The sequence below is a fragment of the Melospiza georgiana genome, chromosome 4 (assembly GCF_028018845.1).
Source record: "Melospiza georgiana isolate bMelGeo1 chromosome 4, bMelGeo1.pri, whole genome shotgun sequence".
NCBI classification, from domain to species: Eukaryota; Metazoa; Chordata; class Aves; order Passeriformes; family Passerellidae; genus Melospiza; species Melospiza georgiana.
This window is the reverse complement of record NC_080433.1, coordinates 29,186,652-29,208,608: the sequence shown is the minus strand read 5'-3', so window position 1 is coordinate 29,208,608 and position 21,957 is coordinate 29,186,652. Positions and strand designations below refer to the sequence as shown.

The 21,957-nt window shown below is 40.0% G+C and overlaps 1 protein-coding gene across 3 annotated transcripts in view; it reads left to right on the top strand.

The window, feature by feature from the left end:
* The window catches only part of LARGE1 (LARGE xylosyl- and glucuronyltransferase 1), a 282,357-nt gene that overhangs the window by 120,601 nt on the left and 139,799 nt on the right, over nucleotides 1–21,957 (top strand). For all 3 annotated transcript variants that reach the window (XM_058021891.1, XM_058021889.1, XM_058021890.1), the window contains 2 exons: nucleotides 13,269–13,552; nucleotides 19,751–19,833. In XM_058021891.1, coding sequence (XP_057877874.1) covers nucleotides 13,269–13,552; nucleotides 19,751–19,833 — 367 coding nt within the window. The remainder of the gene's footprint in view (nucleotides 1–13,268; nucleotides 13,553–19,750; nucleotides 19,834–21,957) is intronic.

Genomic DNA, 21,957 nt, shown 5'->3' with positions numbered 1-21,957 from the left:
TCAATATGCAACAATTTTGGTCAACTCTCTGTCTATTCTGCAAAGATGTTAAGATAAAAGATATTTCAAATGGTAGAAGTGAATAAACCTATAATTACACTAACAAAGGAAGATGGAGAAATACATTTAGTGCAAATCTGTCAACAGAATAAAGAACAGTTGTAGGACTGTAATTGACCTCTAGACACAACACAATACAGTAGTTTTCGTAAATTCCTCTGCCTTCATCTTCCCATTACTCCAACACAGAAACTTGTCATAGACATCAATTAGTTTGTAGTATATATCAGTGTAGAAAGGTGATGGCCATTGGCCCTGCATCCAGTCTCACCTCACAAGAGCATCCTTAAAAATCTTACATTGTCTGTACTTACTAAAGAGGTATCATACTGCTTTTGAGGGGAACACCTGGAGGTAATGAAAACTTGGGAAACTAGACATCTATTTGAGAAAAAAAAAAAAGGAAATGTTTACTTAAAAGCATGCAAATCCTGTCAATATTGAGCACTACTGCTCTGAGTAAAGCAACTTTCTTTTATATTAGTAAATAAGTATGTCAGTAAGGCTTAACCTCAGTGTTGCCATACACAAGAGTAGGCATATTCTTCAGAAATCTAGTTGAGGATCCTAAGTGTGCATTAAGATGTTTCTGTGCAGCACAGCAGATATGTGAATTAGTCTCCAAGATCCCCCCTCATCTGTTTCAAGACAAACCCTTAGTAAGCAGAACAGCTAAGTCTTGCTCCCAGTTCGCTGGTTTTAACCTTAATAAACTTTTGGCTGCTTGAAAATGAAAAATCTCCTCTTCTTGCTTCACAGGAAGCTCAGCAGGTTTGTGATGGGGCACAGGGGACATAGCCCACATTCTAACCTAAAGCAGTACAGCACTGGGTGTATTTGTGGTGCAAGATAAAAGTGAGTAACACCACCGTGCTGTGTGCATGCACATATCATGCAGTGTTTGACCTACGCTTGTTTTCATCAGTCACCAAGTGTGGCCTTTTGCTTACTTGAAAGAGGATTAATGTTTCTTATACACTGTCTTCAGTTTTGTAACAAAATAACAATATAATAAAAAAGAGTATTTTCCTCATGTATTATAGGAAACTTAAATCACTGATAGAAATTAAATCTCAGTTTAGGTGATACAGCAATCAGATACATCTGATAAAAATCAGTTCTTAGAAACTTACCATATCTTTGTAGAAGCAGCATTTCCATATTAAAGCTAAATACTTTTTAAAAGGTAAATGTTGAGTAAGTTAGTGTAAAAAGGAGGTTCCATATTACATGTCAATAGAGTCTGATCACCAAAAATTTATTGTAGCCTTGGATAGATATTTGGCCATACTGAAGCTAATTCTGAAAGTACTGTTGACTTCCGTGAACAACTCATAGCTATTTAACACAACTTCAACTTCTGCAAGTAACTAGCTGCCCTTAGCTAATTTATGTACTGTTGTTGTAGGTGTATTTCTTCTGCCATGACTGATTTTTACATCTACTGTTTTAAAATGATGTGTATTCCATTACTGATGTCATAGCCATGACATGTAACCTACCATCACTGCTGAGATGCTTCTTTCCTCTGCAAAGTGTGTTAGCAATTTTGCTGTATATAGTTCATGATGATCTGGTATGACATTTTTCTTCATGAGGAGGACAGGAAACTAACTCCAGAGTTATTTTATCTCTTTTTATAAGTGAAGATAAATGTCATAACACTGATCAGCCTTCATGTGTCCTGAATGTGCAGTTATTTGCATTTTCCCTTCACTTTTCTTTGGGACTGAAGTGGCTGAAATGACAGTCACAGCAAATGAAGTGCTGAGAATGTGTGGGGAGAAAAGAAGACTCAATACTGAAAGATACTAATAACTTTTGCAGTGTTACATCTTCAGAGGAATAACACTGTTTGCTTGTGTAATCTTCAGATATATTTATAAAGAAGAGCAATCACTGATCTGAAAATTTTTTCTGTGCTACTTGACTTTATGTATGTATGCTCATATCTGTTGCTGTTGTTGGCTTGTGCTCTATAAGATTTGAAGGTTTTTACAGATCTTGGTACTACTAAGGAAGAAATGTTGTGGTGCAGAATTTGGATTTTTTTACTTACTTATTTATCCTTGAACAATCCTTGATGCTCAGTGAGTGTTCAGTCTCCTTTTTCAGCAGCCTCAATCAAAATACGAGTGCATGGTTCTCTGATGGCATCTCTGATGGTGCCAAGGGAGATTAAGGGATATAACAAGCTTTTGAGCAGGTTTCAGCATCACCAACCAGCCTGAACTAATACTGCAGCATTTCTGTTTATGTGCTGAAAGTCAGTTTTTGAGCAGTGTGTAACTCCAGCAAGGCACACAAATTTTACTATTTGCTAAGTTTTAAACCATTACTTAAAAGAGAGTGGCTTTCCTAGAGGCTCACCACCTGCATTGCCTTAGACCTCCCTTTTTCAGCCCATCTCCCATGTTTACCTAAAGCCAAACTTTTGGTTTACTTTTGCTTTATATTTTTTATAATCAAATAAATAGATCTTTTGCCTTACTATTCCTTGTTGTCTGATAAAAAAAGCATTCAGGTCTGCTAATCGACAATTAACAGGTTAATCGACAATTCAGGTCTGTTAAGCCTACAGTCGACTCAAACCAAAGTGATAGGGTAGCTACATGGAGGCACAAGGAGTTTTCCTATGGATTCCACAAAAGTCTTCCCTATTCCTTTTCATGTTTCCTTATCCCTAAAGGGATTGTGCCTCTGAACTCCTTGGGTATTAAGCAGATCTGGGCATGTGTTGTCAGTCATGGAATTATGAAAACGTGGAGAACTGAAGAGATACATGTAATCCAGTCATGGTGTGTGTTTATCTGTGTTCTTGACACTGCAGTTAATCAGGGGGGCATGGCTGTTACTGATGACGAAGTATCACATTCAGGAAATGAAATTCTGACCTGCAGGAAGTAATATCAGAAAAAGCTTAACAGAGAATCACATAATGATGCTGAATTTTCCACCGCATCTGAAAGGTGGTCACTGGGAGCTAATGGACCAAATCTGGAGTTACTGTGTGTCTTTTAAGGTGACCAGGCTACCTTGTCACAGACAAGTTGTTGCATGTTTTTAGGTTGTAAGGAAGTTAAGGTAAATGTTTAGAGGAATGTGCAGAACCGTCTTTTGTATTATTCTGGTTGAAATGAATTTTTCCCTCTTGTGCAGGGTTAGGATTGTTTTCCACTGTAGCTTGTAGATGCCAGCGTGTGCAAGTGCATTTCTTCTGAATGGTTGGCCTGATGAGGGTGAGGAAGGATATGCAAAGCAGACTCTTTTGCCCAGGTTCCCCAAATCCAAGAGCTGTACAATCAGGAAATGCATTATAGCATCCATTGTTGCTTCAGCAGGGAAAGCGTGCTTTACATATGCAAATACTGCTCAGAAGTTTAACTTAATAATTATCAGCTGGAGCCTCTATTGATGAGCAGCTGAGGCTAATTACCAGCAACAGAATTGGAATTAACTGCTACTAGGCTTGCATTGAGCATGCTTGTCTCTAGCTTGTGGTTACTGTGGCAATTGTAGAAACAAAGATACATACATTTTCTAAGCTTACATGTACTTATTTCTTGTACTTTCTGTCCTCTTAAAAAACACTGTAAAATGATGGCTTTTCCCCTTTCTGTTTCTTCCACAGTTTATTACTGAGCAGGAGCCAACATAGAATAGCTCCAGTCTTTTACATCCCATGCCATGAATGATAGTCACAGTAGTGTGTACAGCTGCAGTGACACATTTGGGCACATGCTTTACCTCAGAGAGCTGTAATGGCTGCCTGCTGCTGATTATACATTCTGCTGTATCAGGGCCAGTAGTCACCTTCAGACAAAGCTCACACCTGAGCAGGGAATACCTGGGTGTAAGAAATCCAAATGGTTAATGAAAAAAGAGATGCTGCTTCTCCATAGGAAATTTTCAGATTAACAAATCCCATTGTTTTCTCTCCCACTTGTGCTGTACATCAGGGAAATTCGGCTGGCTACAAATACTTACCCTGCAGATATCATTCATATGCCTTTTCCTAAGTGTGCTTTATTATTCACATCACACTCCTACAGGCCCTCCACAGCTTCCCTTCTAATTATTCCCTGCTTGCCCATTCCTATGAATAACCAGTGGCATTCACCCACATTCTGCCATTTAAGACGTTTAGTAGTCCATCCTACTATGAATTGGATTTCTCGTTTTCCAGGAGGTGCCACAATTTATTTAAATTCATCCAGATTGAAACTCTGAAGATTTATAATTGAGTTGCAGAAGGTTTCAGCTTCAGGGCACAGGCATCCACCAGGCAGTGGTTGTGGTGGAGGTGGTAGAGGGCAGTGCTTCAGGGCAGAGGCAATTGGGCTGGCTCAGACCAGCTAAAGCTGAGTTGGATATGCTGCACTGCAGGAGGTGAGAAGCTCTGTGTGACCCTCTGGGTCAGCTTAAGCTGTGGGAATGGTAACCTCTAACTGAACAGGGATTTGTGTCTGTAGCTGACCTAAAAGAGCTCATTTTTTTGTACCCCACGTGTATACTGCTAATTGTGATGAGGTTGTTCATGACAAAAAGTCACTGCTAAGGGATAGCCTTAGGGTCATTGCTTCTGTAGAGAAGTGTGTTTGCCAAAAACCTTACAGGCAGCACCTCAGGCCTGGTAGCATGGTCAGAGGACAGAAGGGGCATTGACCCTCTCCTCCTGTCACAGGGTGCTCTGCAGGCTGCTTGCTGACTGTTGTTGGAGGGGATTTCCCTGCAATATGCCTTCAGGGTCCGCACATATGAGTCTTTCTGGCTGTCACATTGGCAGTCTTGACCTGCTGCAAAGCTTTTGAGCAGAAAGAGAATACCCCTCTACCTTTGGGGAGATGGAGCTTCTTTTCTGCTCTTTCTCCCCCGCTTCCCAACTGCTAAAGAAGTGGCTTGCCAAAAAAATCAGCATCTTTACAGGAATGGGACTTGGAGAAAATAACAATTTGTCAAGAGCACAGATGGCTTATTTAGAATCTAATAGGTATTAAGACATTATTTTCCCCAGGCTTTACTCCTGATATTGATAATGTGTTATCTTTGCCAAGTTCCCCTCTTGATAACATGTTATCTTTGTCAAGCCAAGTCCCTGATAAAATCTTATTTTCCCTCAGTGCTCACTCTGATAAGATATTATTTTCTTACATCTCTGCTGCCAGTGGAAGGGAGAGAAATGTTATTTTTAGTTCTTTTCTTGAAGAGGCATATATATTGCCAAGGCAATGCAAAACGGGGAAAGAAAGAATGAGAAGAACAAACAAAAAATATTACTTTATTCTAGACAAGGAAATGAGCAAATATTTTAAGACTTATGGGCCCTTGTTTTGAATATGCTAATAAGCCAACATTCATAACTAGCTAATGAGCCTATATTTCTTTTGCAAAAACAAACTATTTTTAAAAAGTCAGATCTGTTTCCAAGAAGGATGTTTATGTTTAGATCTTCTTCCTGCATTCTGTTGCTTCATGCTTTTTCTTTACCTGGTATCTTTTACTCTTTACCATCCCTATTAGAGAATCCCTATCAGAATTGCATTTGCTCAGCCAGCACATAAGCAGCTCTCTGCAGTTCTGCAGCATGATGCCATCATTGATGGTACAACTGCAAAGCCTTTCTGAAACACACCCCCTTCCCCATTTTGCCTGCAGAGCAAATGCAGCAATTCAGATAAAGTGGTTCTTGAACCCCTCCATTTAGTTAATTTAAGAGACTGGAAGTTGTGTCATGAACAAGGCAGGGGACAACTTTCTAATTTATGAAGTCAAATTTGCCCTGAGGAATTGTTTCTGTCTCTACCACCGAGTTCATTACATGGTGTTCATAAAACAATGATATTGCAAGTGGCTGCTAAGTACTTTTCCCCACATTTCCTGGATTTCCAACTTGCAGACTCCTGCATTACAGAAATGTTAAGCTTATAACTGTTGTATATGTAGCTGTCCTCTGAAAAATTGGAATGTAGAAAAGGTGATTATTTGTTGAAAAACTGTATCAGACCCATCTCAGCTGTGCATCTGAAAATGGTATTTTCTGTGAGTGTTAAGGACTCCACGACTTCTTGCTTGACTGTAAAAGAGGGACTGACAGTACCACCTTTCCTTTAAAAAACTTTTTAAAAGACATCACTGATCCTTGTGCTGTGTTAAGATGGATAGTAATGAACATCGTAGGCCAGTGAGGAAATAAATTAGTCTTTTTTTCATAACAGGATGGGTATGGGTGGTCACAAACAGAATGATGAGCTTAAACAACCTGCTAAATAGCTATGATCACCATCCATCCTCTGCACACAATGATGCTGATATTCTTTGGAAATAAAGTGGTGATCATGCAGGATCCTGTCAGCAAACACAAGGGAATGACAGCAAAGATTAAACAGGAAGACCATCATTCTCACATTTCCAAACTTGTGTTTGACTTCAGTCAATGCTTGACCCTGGCTGGACACCAAGTACCAAAGCTGCACTGTCATTTTCCCTCTTCAGCTCCACAGGGAGAGAAAATATAATGAAGAGTTCATGGGTCAAGACAAGAACAGAAGGAGGTCAGTCACCAATTACTGTCACAGGCAAAACAGAGCTCAACTCAGGAAAATTAATTTTATTTATTACCAATCAAATGAGAGTAGGGTAGTGAGAAATAAAACTCAATCTAAAAAGCCCGCTTAATTTTCCACCTTCTTCCCAAATTAAATTTACTCCTGATTTTCTCTCCCTTTTTTCTTGTAATGGTGCAGGAAAACAGGGAATGGGGCTTGCGGTCAGTTCATCACATGTGATCTCCTTTCTCCTCACACTGTTCCCCTACTTCAGTGTGGAGTCCCTCCCATGGGAGATAGCCCTCCACAAAGTTCTTCCAAGAGAGTCCTTCCCATAGGCTGCAGTTGTTCATAAATTGCTGCAGCATGGGTCTCTCCTATGGGACTCCCCAGTCCTTCAGGAACACACTAGTCTAGGGTGACACCCCGACACAGGTCACAAGTCCCACCAGCAAGCGTGCTCCAGGGTGGGCTTCCCCACAGGGTTACAGCCTCCCTTGGGCATCTGCTTGCTCTGGCATATGGTCCTCCAGTGGACCTCCATGGACTGCAGTGGCACATCAGCCTCACCACGGTCTTCCCACAGCTGCAGGGAAATCTTAGCTCTGTACCTAGAGCACCTCCCTTCTGCACTGGCCTTGGTACCTGCAAAGTTGTTCCTGTCCTGTATTCTCACTCCTCTCCTCTGACTACAATTGCTTCTGCCTAGTGACTTCTTACCCCTTCTTTGTGGTCAGCCCTTAGGGAACTACTGCTGGTGATGGGCTCAGCCTTGGCCAGCAGCAGGTCCATGTTGGAACCATCCAGCATTGGCTCTCTAGGACATGGGGAAGGCTTCCAGGAGCTTCACACAGAGGCTGCCCCTGGAGCCCCTCTGCTGCCAAAACTGGCCAAGCAAAGTCAATGCACTTGGCAAGTCTGGTGTTCTGTGGGTGAAGGTTTTTTTGTATGATATGTTTAATTTCTGAATCAACTGCTTGTAGAGGGCTATTTTGTTCAAGGAAAGGACACTCAGAAAGTAATTTCCCTGTATATGAATAGCAGACAATAACGTGATTCTTTAAGTAAGGCTGACCTTCAGTGGAATTGACTGGTTCAGGTTTGGGTTCAATAAACCATGTTAATGTGTTCTTAAGTACCCTTAACAGCAGTGGAATTGAACACTAATTTAGTACTTAAAGAATTGCTGAAGTTCTTAAGTGCAATTAGTATTGACTGAGTCCAAGTTTGATGGTTGATTGGCATCTCCAGTGCAAGCAGCCTCTCCTAACTAATAACAGGTAACTTAACACATGTGTTGTCCATGCCACATCCTGAGGAGGACTTAATAGTGATGTGGAGAAGTTCTTCTGTTGGAGCTGAGGAAACTTGTTTGGACTGTATGAAAAGGCTTCTTGTTACTTCTTGTGATCTGTCAAGTGGACATCAGCCTTCAGTGCACTTACTGTGACATCTTTCAGTGTTACAAGTTTCTGCCTCTGACACGTGAAAAGCAGGAGCTTTTCATTGGCTCATATCATGTTAGGATGACGTTCTGTGCTTGCAGACCTGAATTGCTTGGACTATGTTTCCCTGTTAAAATGGTTGTTCAGGCAAGGTTTTCTACTTCCAGCTGAGATCACACTGCAGTGTTTCACAAAAAGTTGTTGGAGAAAAAATTGATAAGTGTGAGAATAGGTACTTTGGGATGCCTTAGCACCTACTCATGGATGCACATATCTAAAGTACCAAAGTGTTAGCAGAAAGAACTTCATTCATAGCTGCCCAGATAGCCAGGACCTACCAGAGCAGCCAGCTGAGCAGCAGTGCATGGAGTACTAAGATGTTGGGTGATTAAAGCTGAGCTAGAACTCCAGAATAGAAAGGATAGTTTATCTGCTTACACCAGGCTTTTATATCTCTGTAGCCTGACTGCAGTCTTATTTTTTTTTTTACATTAGAGTCCATGGAGTTCTCCACAATGATCTTGATGTGGGAAAAAATAATGGTGCAATGAACTTGAAATTATTTTGATCCCTTATCAGGGGGAGAGTAATGAGCATGGTTGCCTGCTATCCCATTTCTTTCTGCAAAATACTGGCTTTTGGTTAAAATTCTTATGCTTCAGAGTGGGCAGAGATAATGTGAATTTACAAAAGTTGACAAATGTGAAATGGAAGCATATCTTCTATCTATAGGCAGACTGAAACACTGTCTCTGGGCAGCATAACTTCCTCTTACCTAAGGAGCAGCCTAGAGTTCAGTGCCATTAGTTTGTTTTAAAGGCATTGCATGCCACTAGGCAGGGGATGAGTAATGGCTGAAACATATAGAAACCTCTAGACCTTGTCAAGATGTCAAAACACACGTAGTTTGTGCCTTCTAACAAACAAAATGTAAAAAGTTTTTAAAAACCCTCCCAAAACATGCTCCATAACTTTATGGGCCTCAGTTCCTAACACAATTGTAAGCATTTTGGTTCAGATCAGGGTTGTCTGGAAAACTTGGGGCTTCTGCATTTTTCTTCTCTGAATCAGAGAAAATTTTACTTTCCTACCCTCTGCTTCTTTCTCTATTACCCAGGTAACCCTTGGATAAATGTTCTTTTTTCTCTGTGCCTCTTTCCTTGGCAACTTTCCAATGCCACTGGGTCCTTTTCAGAACTATCACCTCTCCCAAGTCTGGTAACTACAAAACAAGGAACTTGGCTTTAATGCCTGTCCTTTAAGTTCTGTATGTAAGAAAGAAAATGCCACCGGTTCAGTCCTTCTCCTTTCAAATTACTTTTGCTGGATTGCTTTCTGATTGCTTTATTTTGTCCAGTGTCCTAGGCATTCTGCTTAAGTTAGTATTAAATGAAATCTGTTACCTTAAATTCAAGTGATTTCCTATATGTAGAAAGATTCAATAATCCATAGAATTCACAACTTACATATTGTCAAGTTTTCTGAATTGTTGGACCTAGTGTGAGAATAAGTCATTGACTGCTGTCAACCATGAAGTAATTATTCAGCTTTGTGTTTGGGTTTTGTTTTGTGGACAGTGGAATTTTGCAGGTCTTTGTGGTACTGTTGCATTAGCACAAGTCTGAAGTAAAAGGCTTGACACAGAAAAAAACCACCTAAAGTTGAAAACTGAAACTGCCAAAGTTCAAAAATAGAGCAATAACCCCAAATGAATAATAAAAAAAATAGCTGTATTATTATTTATTACACCATTCAAAAGTACACTACTTGCTTCAGAGCACAGTAATGTTCCTTGTAGCACTCCCTGGGACATCTTCAGTCCCAAAGTCACACAGACCTCATTATGTGTTATGTTATTTTATTTTGATTTAGATTAGATAAAAAGTGCCTAGAATCAGCTCAGAGCATTCTGCCAGTTACTAAAAACTATAAAATTGAAGTGCAGTACAATCAGTTTAACTCTTCTACCAGGCAACACACACAATCAAACGTCAGTGGTCCCTAACATTAATCCACTTACTCCTTCTTCAGAGATGAGATGAAACACACAGAACTAAATCAAATAGTATCTTGCCACCAGCCTTGCCAGCCTCAGATGTGCAAAAATTTTGAGTTATGCGATCTCTGAATTTATTAAAAATATTACTTTATTTCTGAGTATTAAGATCAAACTCTGTTCACTTTTGGTTTTATAATTTTATTTCACGTGGGTCCTGGAATTGTCATGTTATCATTTGCAGCAGAGAGCTGAGATGTGAAAATATACCTAGTACATGATACACCTGAGAACAGTGAGTAGTATTAGTAACAAGACATGACTTGCCAGCTGTATGAACTCAGAAGAGATAATTTCAGAAAATATCTTGGACTTAGCAACTTGTAATAAAACATAGATAATTTATGTAGTAAATCAGTGCATTTCAACTAGTTGTACATTTCAGATGAAGAGTCTAGCTAGCTAATTCCTGAGAGGATTTCCTTACTCCTTTTACATACCAGCAGAAATACTTGCTACTGAGAGAACAGTAGTGGAGTTACTGGTGCTTAAAGCCAAGGCTGCATAAACACCGGGCTGGTCTCATAGCTGCTGCAACTTCAGTCTGAGGCAGCAAGGTGATATTTTCTTTCAGTCCCTTTCTCAGACTATGCTATTTCTTCTAAATACTGTGTAGAAACAGTTGAACTTTTCTGATCAGTATATCTGCAATTGTTCAGATGTACAAAATGGTATCTGTTTCTAAAAGATAAGAAAAAATTTAAAAGCTTTAATTTTGGAAAAGCATAATTTGTGATCTATTGATTTATGTCTGTAGAATAGGTAAAGATATGTTTAATTTTTTTCCATATTTTGAAATGTTGATGAATGTTGTTCTGAGATTCACTTCCATATCTTGCTGCCTTTTCTGGTAATTATTTGAAGCTAGCAGAATTCAGTGACAAAGGCAGGAAGCAATGAGTTAATATCTGTGTTGGCTGGATGTTCACCAAGTGAGGAGTTAAGATAGCTAGTGAAGTCCTTGGCTAGATTTGCAGTGTAATTGTGTATCTGCTGATAACACAGGTTGGTTGTTCTCGCAGGTGGGTGAGAAAAGGTGCTGTTTTTCTTTTTATCTGAGAGTGTCTACACAATACACTCTTGCTGTCCAGTAATGGGGATGCAATAGAATCACAACCAAATGAGTCTTAGTTTCCTTAACTTGAGTATCAGCAGCTGAGAAATAACACAATTTCAGTTCCAGGCCCTCTAAACTTGCTGGAGAAAGATAACTCAGTATTCTATTGCATGTCTAATTGTAGCATGGCTCTGTCCTTTATGTTGACATTTCTCTGTTGATGCACCCATTATTTTCTTATATCAAGCTTATCAAATATTTCATTAAATTTTGAATTAACTATTTGCTGGAGCATTCAAGTTTCAACGTGTCAGTGGCCAAACTCCAGAATTTGTCTTGAGACATTTTTCAGTCTCAGATTTATCCATAACCGTTGCTAATGATAAATCAATAAATTACAATATTTTTGTAGAAGATAGCCTGCAAGAAATGCAAGATATTCTATCCAGATGATGATGAAAATCAAGATAATGATTTATATACCTAACAGGGACTGTGTATACCTGTATAACTCAACAATTTGAATTAGAATTGAGGATTTGATTTCCATACTAGTTTTTTTCATGAAGTCAATTCAGAGGACTGCTCATCATTCATGTTGATGTGAAACAATGAAAAAGAACAAGCAATGAACAGGTCTTTATAGCAGGGAGATAGTTTTGAGTCGGTAGGTGAAAAATGTACTTTTTAGGGAGAATTTCTAAACAACAACTGCATGGTTTCCATTTTATACACCGCTCAGGCTGTTACTTGTTTGATAAAACCAATGAGACTGTCTGCGCTAGAAAAATCATTAAATAGCAATCATGTCCCTGTACTTGGCACTGATGAGGTCACACCTTGAATCCTGCTTTCAGTTCTGGGTATTGAGGTGCTGGAGCATATCCAGAGAAGAGCTGTGTAGCTGGGGAAGGGTCTGGAGCACAAGTCCCATGAGGAGAAACTGAGGGAGCTGGAGGGGCTTACCCTGGAGAAATGGAGGCTCAGGGGAGACCTTATTGCTCTCTAAAACTGCCTTAAATGAGAGTGTAGCCAGGTGAGGGTTGTCCTCTTCTTACAGGCAACAAGTGACAGGATGAGATGAAATGACTTCAAGCTGTGCCACAGAAGATTTGTTGAATATTAGGAAAAAATGACCTAATGGTCAGGTATTGGAATAGGCTGTTCAGGCAAATGGTAAAAGCACAATCCCTAGAAGTGTTCAAAAAATGTGGATGTGAATATAGACGTGGTTTAATGGTGAACATGTTGGTGCTGGATTAGCAGTTGGACTCAATGACCTTAGAGATTTTTTCAACCTTTTAGTTCTATAATTTTGTGATTTAATACATGCAAGTAGAAAGTTACATCAGAGAAATACTTTAGTGTAAGATACTCACATACCATCACTGCAAAGACATTTCTTGCTAGTTGTGACACTGTGGATAACTCTCACTGTCTTTTGCTTTGCATCAATTTGATTTTCATTAAACATTTTGGAGACACTTTACTTGAAGGTGTTGAATTGAACCTTGTTATTTTTTTTGAAAATTCCACTGAGTCTTTTAAAGCCAGAATACTTTCCAGAATTTGGCCCACATGTGTATTGAACGTTTCTGCATCGAATCTCTTATTTTTCAGCAAGCACATAATACTATGTTGCTGAATAAAACCCATCTGTTCCACACATGTGCATCAGCTGGGGCTACTGTTTGGCACAAAATGGTTGCCAAAATGCTGTCATTTGACTGCGGAGGAAGTGGGAATAGCAAAATTATTTCATCTCGCATACATTTCTAAAATATATTTAACTGTATATTAATTGCCTTTGAATTAAATCCTAATGTTCTTGACTGTCTTCCCAGACTAGAGACTGGCAGGCAGCCCTATGAGAACAAAGAAACACATGCTTATCTTTTGGTGTGATTTGAAAATTAGTAGGACCTGTAGCTCGTAGAATTCAGCATTTGTCCAAGTTTACCATGCACTAAAGCGTGGCTTGGGAGTGCCAAGTCTGCATAAAACATGGCTGTATGTGAAGCGCATCTCTGCCTCACAACACCAACATGAGAGGAAGATGCAGCTGGTGTGTTCTGACAGAAGTGCTCTGTTTCCTTGCGGTGCAGATGGGAAGCCGGTGTCGCTGTCCCCGCTGGAGTCGCAGCCGCACAGCCCTCGGTACACGGCGTCGAGCCTGGAGGTGCGCGTGCGGGAGGTGGAGGAGGAGAACCGCGCGCTGCGCAAGCAGCTCAGCCTGGCCCAGGCCCGGGGCCCCGCGCACCGCCGCGCCAACCACTCCAAAACCTACTCCATGGAGGAGGGCACGGGCGACAGCGAGAGCCTGCGGGCTGGCATCGTGGCGGGGAACAGCTCCGAGTGCGGCCAGCAGCCCGTGGTGGAGAAGTGTGAGGTAAATATGCCAAAGGAACGTGCCAGAAGCAAAGCTTGGTAGATGTGGTCCCTTAAGGACATTGCAGATCCCCGTTTCCTACCTCTGAAACATTTTCCTCCAAAACCAGCGTCTTAAAGGTCTGCTGCGTGCAACTTTTCGGATAATTTTTTATTATTCTTTTTAAAAAAGCCTTTAATGCATTTGTCATCAGAATATCTTCTGAGTTATTATTTCATCACAGCGTTTTGTCTTTTTCGTTCTTGTGTCCCCGAACCTGATATAAAAATCAAAGCCTTGCTTCTAGCTGACCTCGCTACAGCTCTGCAGATAAAGACCTGTGGCGAACTGACCCTGTGTATTTTAAATAATAATGACTCCAGAGTGCTTAGAAAAGCCTTATTTCTTTGTTTCTGTGCCTGTATTGAAACAGTTCAGGGTTCGTGATTAATTAAATCATGGTTCATGGAGCCAGCCTGTGCTTTTGACTCACTTTGAGGAGTGTATCTGGATGTTGCTGTGGGAGCAGGTGCTTTGCGTGAGCCGTGCACTAGCAGTGTGCTTGGCTGCAGGAACAGGCAATCTGCTTCTGAGACCGTTTTGGTGTGGTTGGTTTGGTTTTCGCCATTTTATGTCAGTGCTTCTGTGGATGTCATCCAGATACTTAGTTGTGAGATGTCTGAATGATGACAGGTCCAAATATGAATAGATCCAAAACAGAAAGTCTCGCTTAAAGGCCTTATGCCAATCTCAGCTGATAAAGTTATCAAAAAAAACTTCCTCCATTTATTTCTACAAAGAGGGTAATACCATATCACCTTCTATCTTGCTTGCTGCCACTTGGAAGATAAAAGTTGAAAGAAAATTGGTGCGAGAGGAAAAAGAAATCCTAACTATCTCTTAATATAAATTCTATTCAATGAGCAAATATCAAACACAGTTTGAAAATGAACTGCTGCTTTCCAGTTGGATGTCTTTGTCCAACAATGTAGAAAAAAGGAAACAATGTTATTGTAAGGAGAGGGAAGAGGAGGTTTTTGTTTTTCATTTTCCCTCCTCCACATAATGAGGGCCTGATTTTCCTCAGTGTGAGATTTTTGGCATTTCTTTTAATCAGGCCATCAATCAGCAAACCTCACTTTTTCCTTATTATTATATTAAGGAGTGATGAGCTGAATCTCAGTTCTTGGTTGTTCAATGTACCAACCAATCTAGGACACAAAAACACTAGCTTAAAGTAGGGATAGTTTAAGTGGCCTTACAGTTTGTAATGTGTTTTGCCAATGAGTTTGCTTGCTCAGTGGGGTTTAGCACTCTGCTGGAGGCAATGCTTGTATAAAATACGAAATCTCACATTATTTGCCATCCCCCTATTTCACTGCATGCTATTTTGATCTCAACTTCTTACTCTTCTCTTAAGGAATTCAGTCAGTAACTCAGTTACAGCAATGGAAGTGAAAATGAAACTTCCCTATTGCCAGATTTGCCAAGGGTCTCATAATTTATCCTGTTAGTGTAGATTCTTGTCTTGTTAGTGTGAGGGGCATCTTGATGCCTTTCATTCTCTGGTTCTTTTCTGTGTTTCAGATAGATGTGTAAACAAAGGGGGTTTTTTTTAGCTTCTGACCCTGGAATAGATCACAGCAAGAGTTGACAAATTGGGTAGTGAAAAACAAAGGTTCTTAGGAAGAAAACTCTTGCTCTGGTGGAGACTAAGAGTGCCAGGAATGGGTTGTTCATTTCATTGAGTCTGTGCTTAGAGATTTACTGGTGATAACATTTCACAATCTAATTTGGGAAGGTCTTTAATGGTGATTAAAACATTTGAAAATGCAGTTACAATGAATGAACATTAAATCTCTGATAAAGCATCATCTATGTGATGTTAATTGTGATCTATATCAAATAGCTGTGGGTTTGTTGCATTCCAGGCACAGCCTTCTACTCTTGCATCACAGAAGAGCTCTTCTGATACTTTAAAATGGACCAGCATTATACTGAAAGAAAAATATCAGACACCCAGACATGGGGCTTCTCCCTTGAGCGAGCAGATGCCCATCATGCCTTCCCAGGAGCAGACCATTTGAACACAAACCTTGAAAATATGAGTAAGCATAGTCCTTACACAGATGTCAGAAGTAACAACAGGCTTCAGAAGGAGAGCATAAGGCCAGTGGAGGTTAACAAAATTGTATGTCCTTTTCTTACAGTGTTATCCCACTATCTTTCCATCTTGTGCCTCCCTAAACTGAGCATTTACTTGAATTGTGTATTTATAAATATTTTTGAAAGATATTATATATTAGGAAATTGATAATTAGCAGTATAGCATTTAGTGGCTTAGCAAGATACTTAACATTTGAAGCATTTTAGAGGCATATTTGTATTGTTCCTGTTCTCCACAGTGTTGTTCAGTAGGGTTAAGTGTGTAGTGCTCCACAGCCATCAAAAACAGATCCTCACCAACATCAGCAGTGTAACACATCTGCTGTAAAATCTGTAAAGCAGATTTTATCTGCCACTGGGGAAAAAAAACCCTGGAAACAAACACAAGTATTTTGTAACATACTTGTAATATCTCTTAATCACATTCAACAGTTATTTATGAAGGATTAAATATCTATAATGGAAAGTCTACTGGAAAATTACTGAGGTATGAAATGTCTTACCAAAGATTATTTTTAACTATAAGGACTAATACAGGTTTTTTAAACTCATTATTTCAACATTCCAAAAAGTAGCCCAAGGAGAAAAAATAGTTATGCATGCTTATCTAGGCACTGTATATTCCTCATCAGTATGGATCTGGGGCCCAGTTCTTCATGTAGAAGAACTGGGTTTTGGATATTTTCTTCACATTAATATTATGCCAGAACATGAAATACTGCATTTAGAGGCAGGCTTTTCCTGGTGTGTAGTGGCTGAGGTAAGAGTTTTGAACTACATTAGCATATACCTTGGTATGACTTAAACTCCCTCTCCTAAAGAAGCTTAGCTTCCTTAAGTACCTTGAAGCACCTACACCTGAGTGCTTCCTAAACTGTTTACAATTAAAAATAGTTCAGTTGGTGTCCCTGATCCTCAGCCTGTAGGGAGAATGTTGTGATGCACTTCCACAGTGTTTTGATTACCTCTTCATATCTCTGTGTATAAACAGAGGAAGAATTCATTGACTCTGTATCGTCAGGCGTATCATCATTTCATTTGTTGCTGCAGTGAGTTACATTATCCAAAAGCATCTCCAGTGAATGACCTGAGTCCAGACTGCTGCAGCAAATGGTGAGCACATCCATCACTCACTTTGAAGAGAGCTTTGTAGGAAGATGGACACTTTGAATGCTCAGTTTTGTCCTGCAGCAATTTTGAAATATCCAGGCTAGAGTGTAACTAGTGTTATCTAAAACTGCCATGGAATGCCAACAGTAAAGGGGCAAGTGTAACTTGCAGAGCCTTGCGTGAGAAGTTTGGTGGGACATGTTGAGCCAAACAGGCAGGCTGACACTTGCAGTGGAAGTTGGAGCATTCTTTGGTCATGTGGCTTTAGTCCGTGGTGTTAGCTACAGTCATTGGGTCTGGAGGTTGTGTGAATCACAGTGGCCAGTTCTGGTGGGATGGGGCCTACACTCTTCCAGCCATCTGCTGATGGATAAAAAGAGTTTGGGAGAAGTGTCAATTTTCAAAATCTGAGAGGTGATGCTTACGTAGTATGCTCAGGAGGGTGCAAGTTCTTTCAAGTGCTTATTCCAGCCATATCTTGCCAGAATCTGGGTACAGCCAGCTGCTCTCAATCCAAACATGCATTTGGAACAAGAGTGGAGAAAACTGGAAATAATGTTTTTCCCCTTGGGATGCAAACATCTGCAGGCAGTTCCGGCTGATAACTTCATTTGGCTTATCTGTTTTTCCACTGACTTTGTTTAACAGTTAAACAACAAGAGAGAGGAAAGTTGATCAAGGAAAGGAGAGGAATAGACTGAGCCTTGAAGCATGCTGCAGGAAAAAAACTTGGAGAGAAAAGGTCTTGATTTCTGTTCTCTTGAGGATTATTGCTCTGTCATTTAACTGATTGCAGGCAGGAATAGAAGTGATATGTAATATCAAACACCACAGAGAGGCTGAGCAGAAGGTACATGGATGCCTGTGTCTCTGTGCTGGAAGAGAGCATTCAGAAGCGTAGTAAATGCTGCTCTCACTGTGTCCTGGCTGAAGCAGCATCCAAGGCAACAGCAGCTACTAGAAGACAGCAAGGAATGCATGCTTTCAATTCTGAAACAAACTGATTTAGTAAAAGGAGAACAGATGTGGGCAAGAACTTGACAGAATAAATTCTGATTTGGAGGGAAGTTGTAAGGTAGAGAGAGTGGCTTTGAGGAGAGCTTTTCTGGCAAGTATAGGTGGTATAAAACAATGATGACTGTATATGACAGTGCTATTCTGTGGAAACCCCTAAAATGTTTGTTTCTGGTCTAGTGCCTTCAGGTGAAATGTTTAAAGCAAGGGTGAAACTGTTTTCTCAGTTAATTTGATTTTAATTGGCACTGAGGGGAAGGATTTAGATCTTCCAGAAGCCTGGGAGGGAGACCAGGTGACAATGAGAGAGGAGGCAGTTCATGTAGGATCAGGAAGCAGTGCAACCCACAGCAACCTATGCCAATGAGTACATTACAGACTCCTGCTGTAATAAAAGTCATTAATAAGCAGTCTCTGTTCTCCCCTCTTATCACAAGAGAGGAACACAATCAATTTTTGCCAAGTGTTGAGCATGCTCGACTCCCATTGACTTTAACATAAAGTGCTAATACCTCACAGAGTGGCTGCCAAAATGTACTACAGTACATTCTTTCTCACACCTCTCTGGACAGACAGTTGTCTTATTAATTCAAGTCCTCTTAAAACATCAGATCTTAAATATGCCTGAGCTTGTGAAGCACAGCAGGGCTGGAGGGAGCTGTGATGTTCATGTGGATGTTCCACTGTGGCACAGCCACTTGGCACTTGTATGATTCAAGTTGTGCCTTGTACCAGGGGATCTTAATGGATGGGGCTGTGGGCTCTTCAGATGTGCCCAACACATGGCACTTCTTGTGTAAATGTGCTTCTGTTACAAGCCAGGCTTTGGGAATCTGTGGCTACATGAGGAGACAGAATCCCTCATTTGTTCTCAGCATAGTGGGCATTCTGTGGAAAATGAGAGCTGTGTGTGTGAGAAACCAGCTAACCAAGCTTCAAATGGAAGCCAAATGAGGCTTCCCTGCAGTTTCACAGCTGTGTCCCCAATGGCAGCTTTGTGCTAACAGCATGGTGAACTCTGCTTCATTTCTGTGACCACTAAGAAACAGAAGATCACAGAACCTGAAGTCAAAACTTGATAGGATTAAATTTTTTTTGTCCCTAGGGAGCAGAAATGGCTACTTTTTAAAAGCAGAGCGGAGTAACGTGATAGCATTTTTCAGATTAGTACTTACTGCTGAATAATGACTCATAGCACCTTTTCAATTTTCCCTTTCCTCCTGAAGAGATGAGGAGACCTCTGCCTCATGTTAAAAGGGAGGTAAAAAGGCACAGAATAAGTGATAATTTACCAGTGTCATGAGGTGGAGAGGATGTGTTTGTGGGGGTTGTGTTTAACATCACATTAATGCTGCCAGAACAGCCCATGCTGGTAGTCACAGCCTGTGTCCCATCGCATCACTGGGATGCATCCTGCCCTGGCAGACCAATAGTCACAGTCATGTTCATCCATGAGAGCTTGCTCACCCTCTCCATACAGGCTGTGCATAAGACAGAAATAATTCAAAACTTCTGAGATCATACCTGCTTCTAATTATCAGACACAATTTTAAACTTTAGTTCGGGAGATTAAAAATATCTGTATGTTTGCACACTCAGGATTTTGTGTGCTGCTTACTTGGGGAGGGTGTGTGTACATACATGCGCATGTATGTCTTGGCTAATAAATGCTTGAGTAGAATTCTACTCAAACATCTTATGTAATGTAGTGGTAGTAAAGACTTTGGAATGATGATGGTGCTATAACTCAATTAAGATGTTTTTAGCAAACTGCCTCAAGTGGGTTGCAAACAGCTGCAAAACACCCACTCAAATCCCTAACAATTGCAGCACTGAACAACAGCAGTGTCATGTGTGTGCTCTCCTTAACAAGTGACGAGCACAGGAGCAAGCTTTAATTTTGTTCTTTTTGTTCCTTTTCTCCCACAGACTATCCACGTTGCCATTGTCTGTGCAGGGTACAATGCCAGTCGGGATGTTGTCACACTCGTCAAGTCTGTCTTATTTCACAGGTAAAGGAAGTTTTCTTTTCCTGTATATTGTGTATCTGATTATTACTACATGAGCTTTTTGTAGGTTTACTATGTTACTTCAAAAGAAGGTCAGATTCCCTTCCCTGGTTCCTTTCTCTTTTTAAGGAATGAAACATTTAATTCATGATCCTCTCAAATAGATTTCACCTGCTTGAAGATTTTCTACAGTGAGTAAGAGGGATCAGAGATCCACCTGCTACTCCTGTTGCATTGTGGGAATAGGGATTGTATCTATCTTCACTGTAACGCATGTATTCATTTAGCCTATTTCTGGTATCAGTTTATGCCTCAGGTGTAGATGATAAATTCACATTGGTTGCTTAACTGTCCCAGATTCCAATTTTGATATTTGTTTTTGAAGTAAACCTGCTGTTACAGTCAGTATATACACTATTTCATTAAATTCAGGTGCTTTATTCTGGCTTTGGAATGGCTGCTGACAGTCCCACAGAAGGTTTTGCAACCTGGTGCTAGCACAGTTAGCTCCCAAAGTTGAGAGGCATAAATGTAAAATGAAAACAAAATAACCAATTCCCTTAATAGACAGCAACTCCGGAAAAATAGAATTCACATTAAACTCTGTGTGGGCCTATGTGTGTATCCATGGTCCAGTTTAGAAATTCTCTCGGAAATGCTTTCCCATGATGTTGCCAAAAGTGGATTAAAATTGGGGAAGTGATCAGACTGTTTGGTTCGAACAGGATAAATAGACTAGTAAAATATGCTTACAGTACAAACAACTTATTAAGGGAGGTAGTTTCAATATGCTGCTTTTTTTTGAAAGACAGTTTTGTGCAAGAGTGAATTACTTTTGTTCATGTCATGTGGTAATATCTTCTTGTGTCTGTCATGAGTGGGGCATTCCAGTCCCACACTTTGCTCCTTATATTTGCCTCCAGTCTCCTGCTGGAAGCCTTAGTAGTCATTCCCTGACAATGGTTTTAGTACACCATTTTGTCGTTTTTGGTAAGCTTCCTGAAATAATATAGATGCTCACCTTGTCCAGTATGAAAAAAGACCACATAAGTATTGTTTAATCAAAATAGGAGAGCAGCTTCCATTATCAACACACAATCTTTGTAAGTCTTTTGGGAAGTAGCATGTTCATGTTAGATGGGGGTAGGACCAGAAGAACAATGCTAAAAAACATAACAAAAGCAAAAATACAGTAAATATCCATGTCATTGTCTTTGGGGGATTTTACTAAACATTAAAATTCTGGTAAATGTTAAAACTATGTCTATTTCCAATTAGAAGTTTGAATTGTTCAGTGTAAACTGGTTTTATATTGCAAGGATGTGGGGAGGTTTTGTATTTTTTTGTTGTTTCTAAGGGATTTAATAGAAAATCATATTTTTGTGGTGACACTAGTTATCCTATTGGTAAGCTTCTCCCTGTTTATTCTAATACTTGCATCCATTTTGAGAAGGCTTTAATCTCTCTGTTTCCAAATGTTCTGTAAATAATAGGCATCTCACAGCTCAAAGGTTTAAACAACCTCTCTCTGTTCTTTAAAGGAAATGTCCCTGTTTTACTTAAGGCACTCCTCTGAGCAATTAGCAAATTTATAAACAATACCGTCATGTAATTAAATTATTAAATAATAAAAATTAAAATGTTTAAACAAAAAAGGTAATTAATATTGGTATTTCTAAGTCTGATGGATTCTCCCTCTGTCAAGAACATACTGGTTTTGGCCTGCACTGCTGCTCATGTCGAAGGATTTGTTGAACTCAGCAGAGGTGGTCAAGATAAAGTCCAGTATAGCTAATGAAACCTGAGCACATTCCAGATAACCTATCTCCCTAGTTTGCTCAGAACATACTTTAAGACAAGTCTAAGTCCATTCCTGCCTAAAACTAGGATTTCTCACTAGGTATTAAATTGTTTGCTAGAAAGAGAAGATATTCTCAGAAAAGAGACAGAGACAGACATTTCTTTGTTATCTTCTAGAAAACACAGACTTCTTAAGCATCAGTTGATGCTGTGACTCCATGGCCATGCTTCAGTAGCACTCCTTTCTTGGATCTTTATCTTTGGAATGGCAGTTCTGTAGAAGGATGCGGAATAAGCAAAAAGAAACCACAAATTAAGCTGAATATT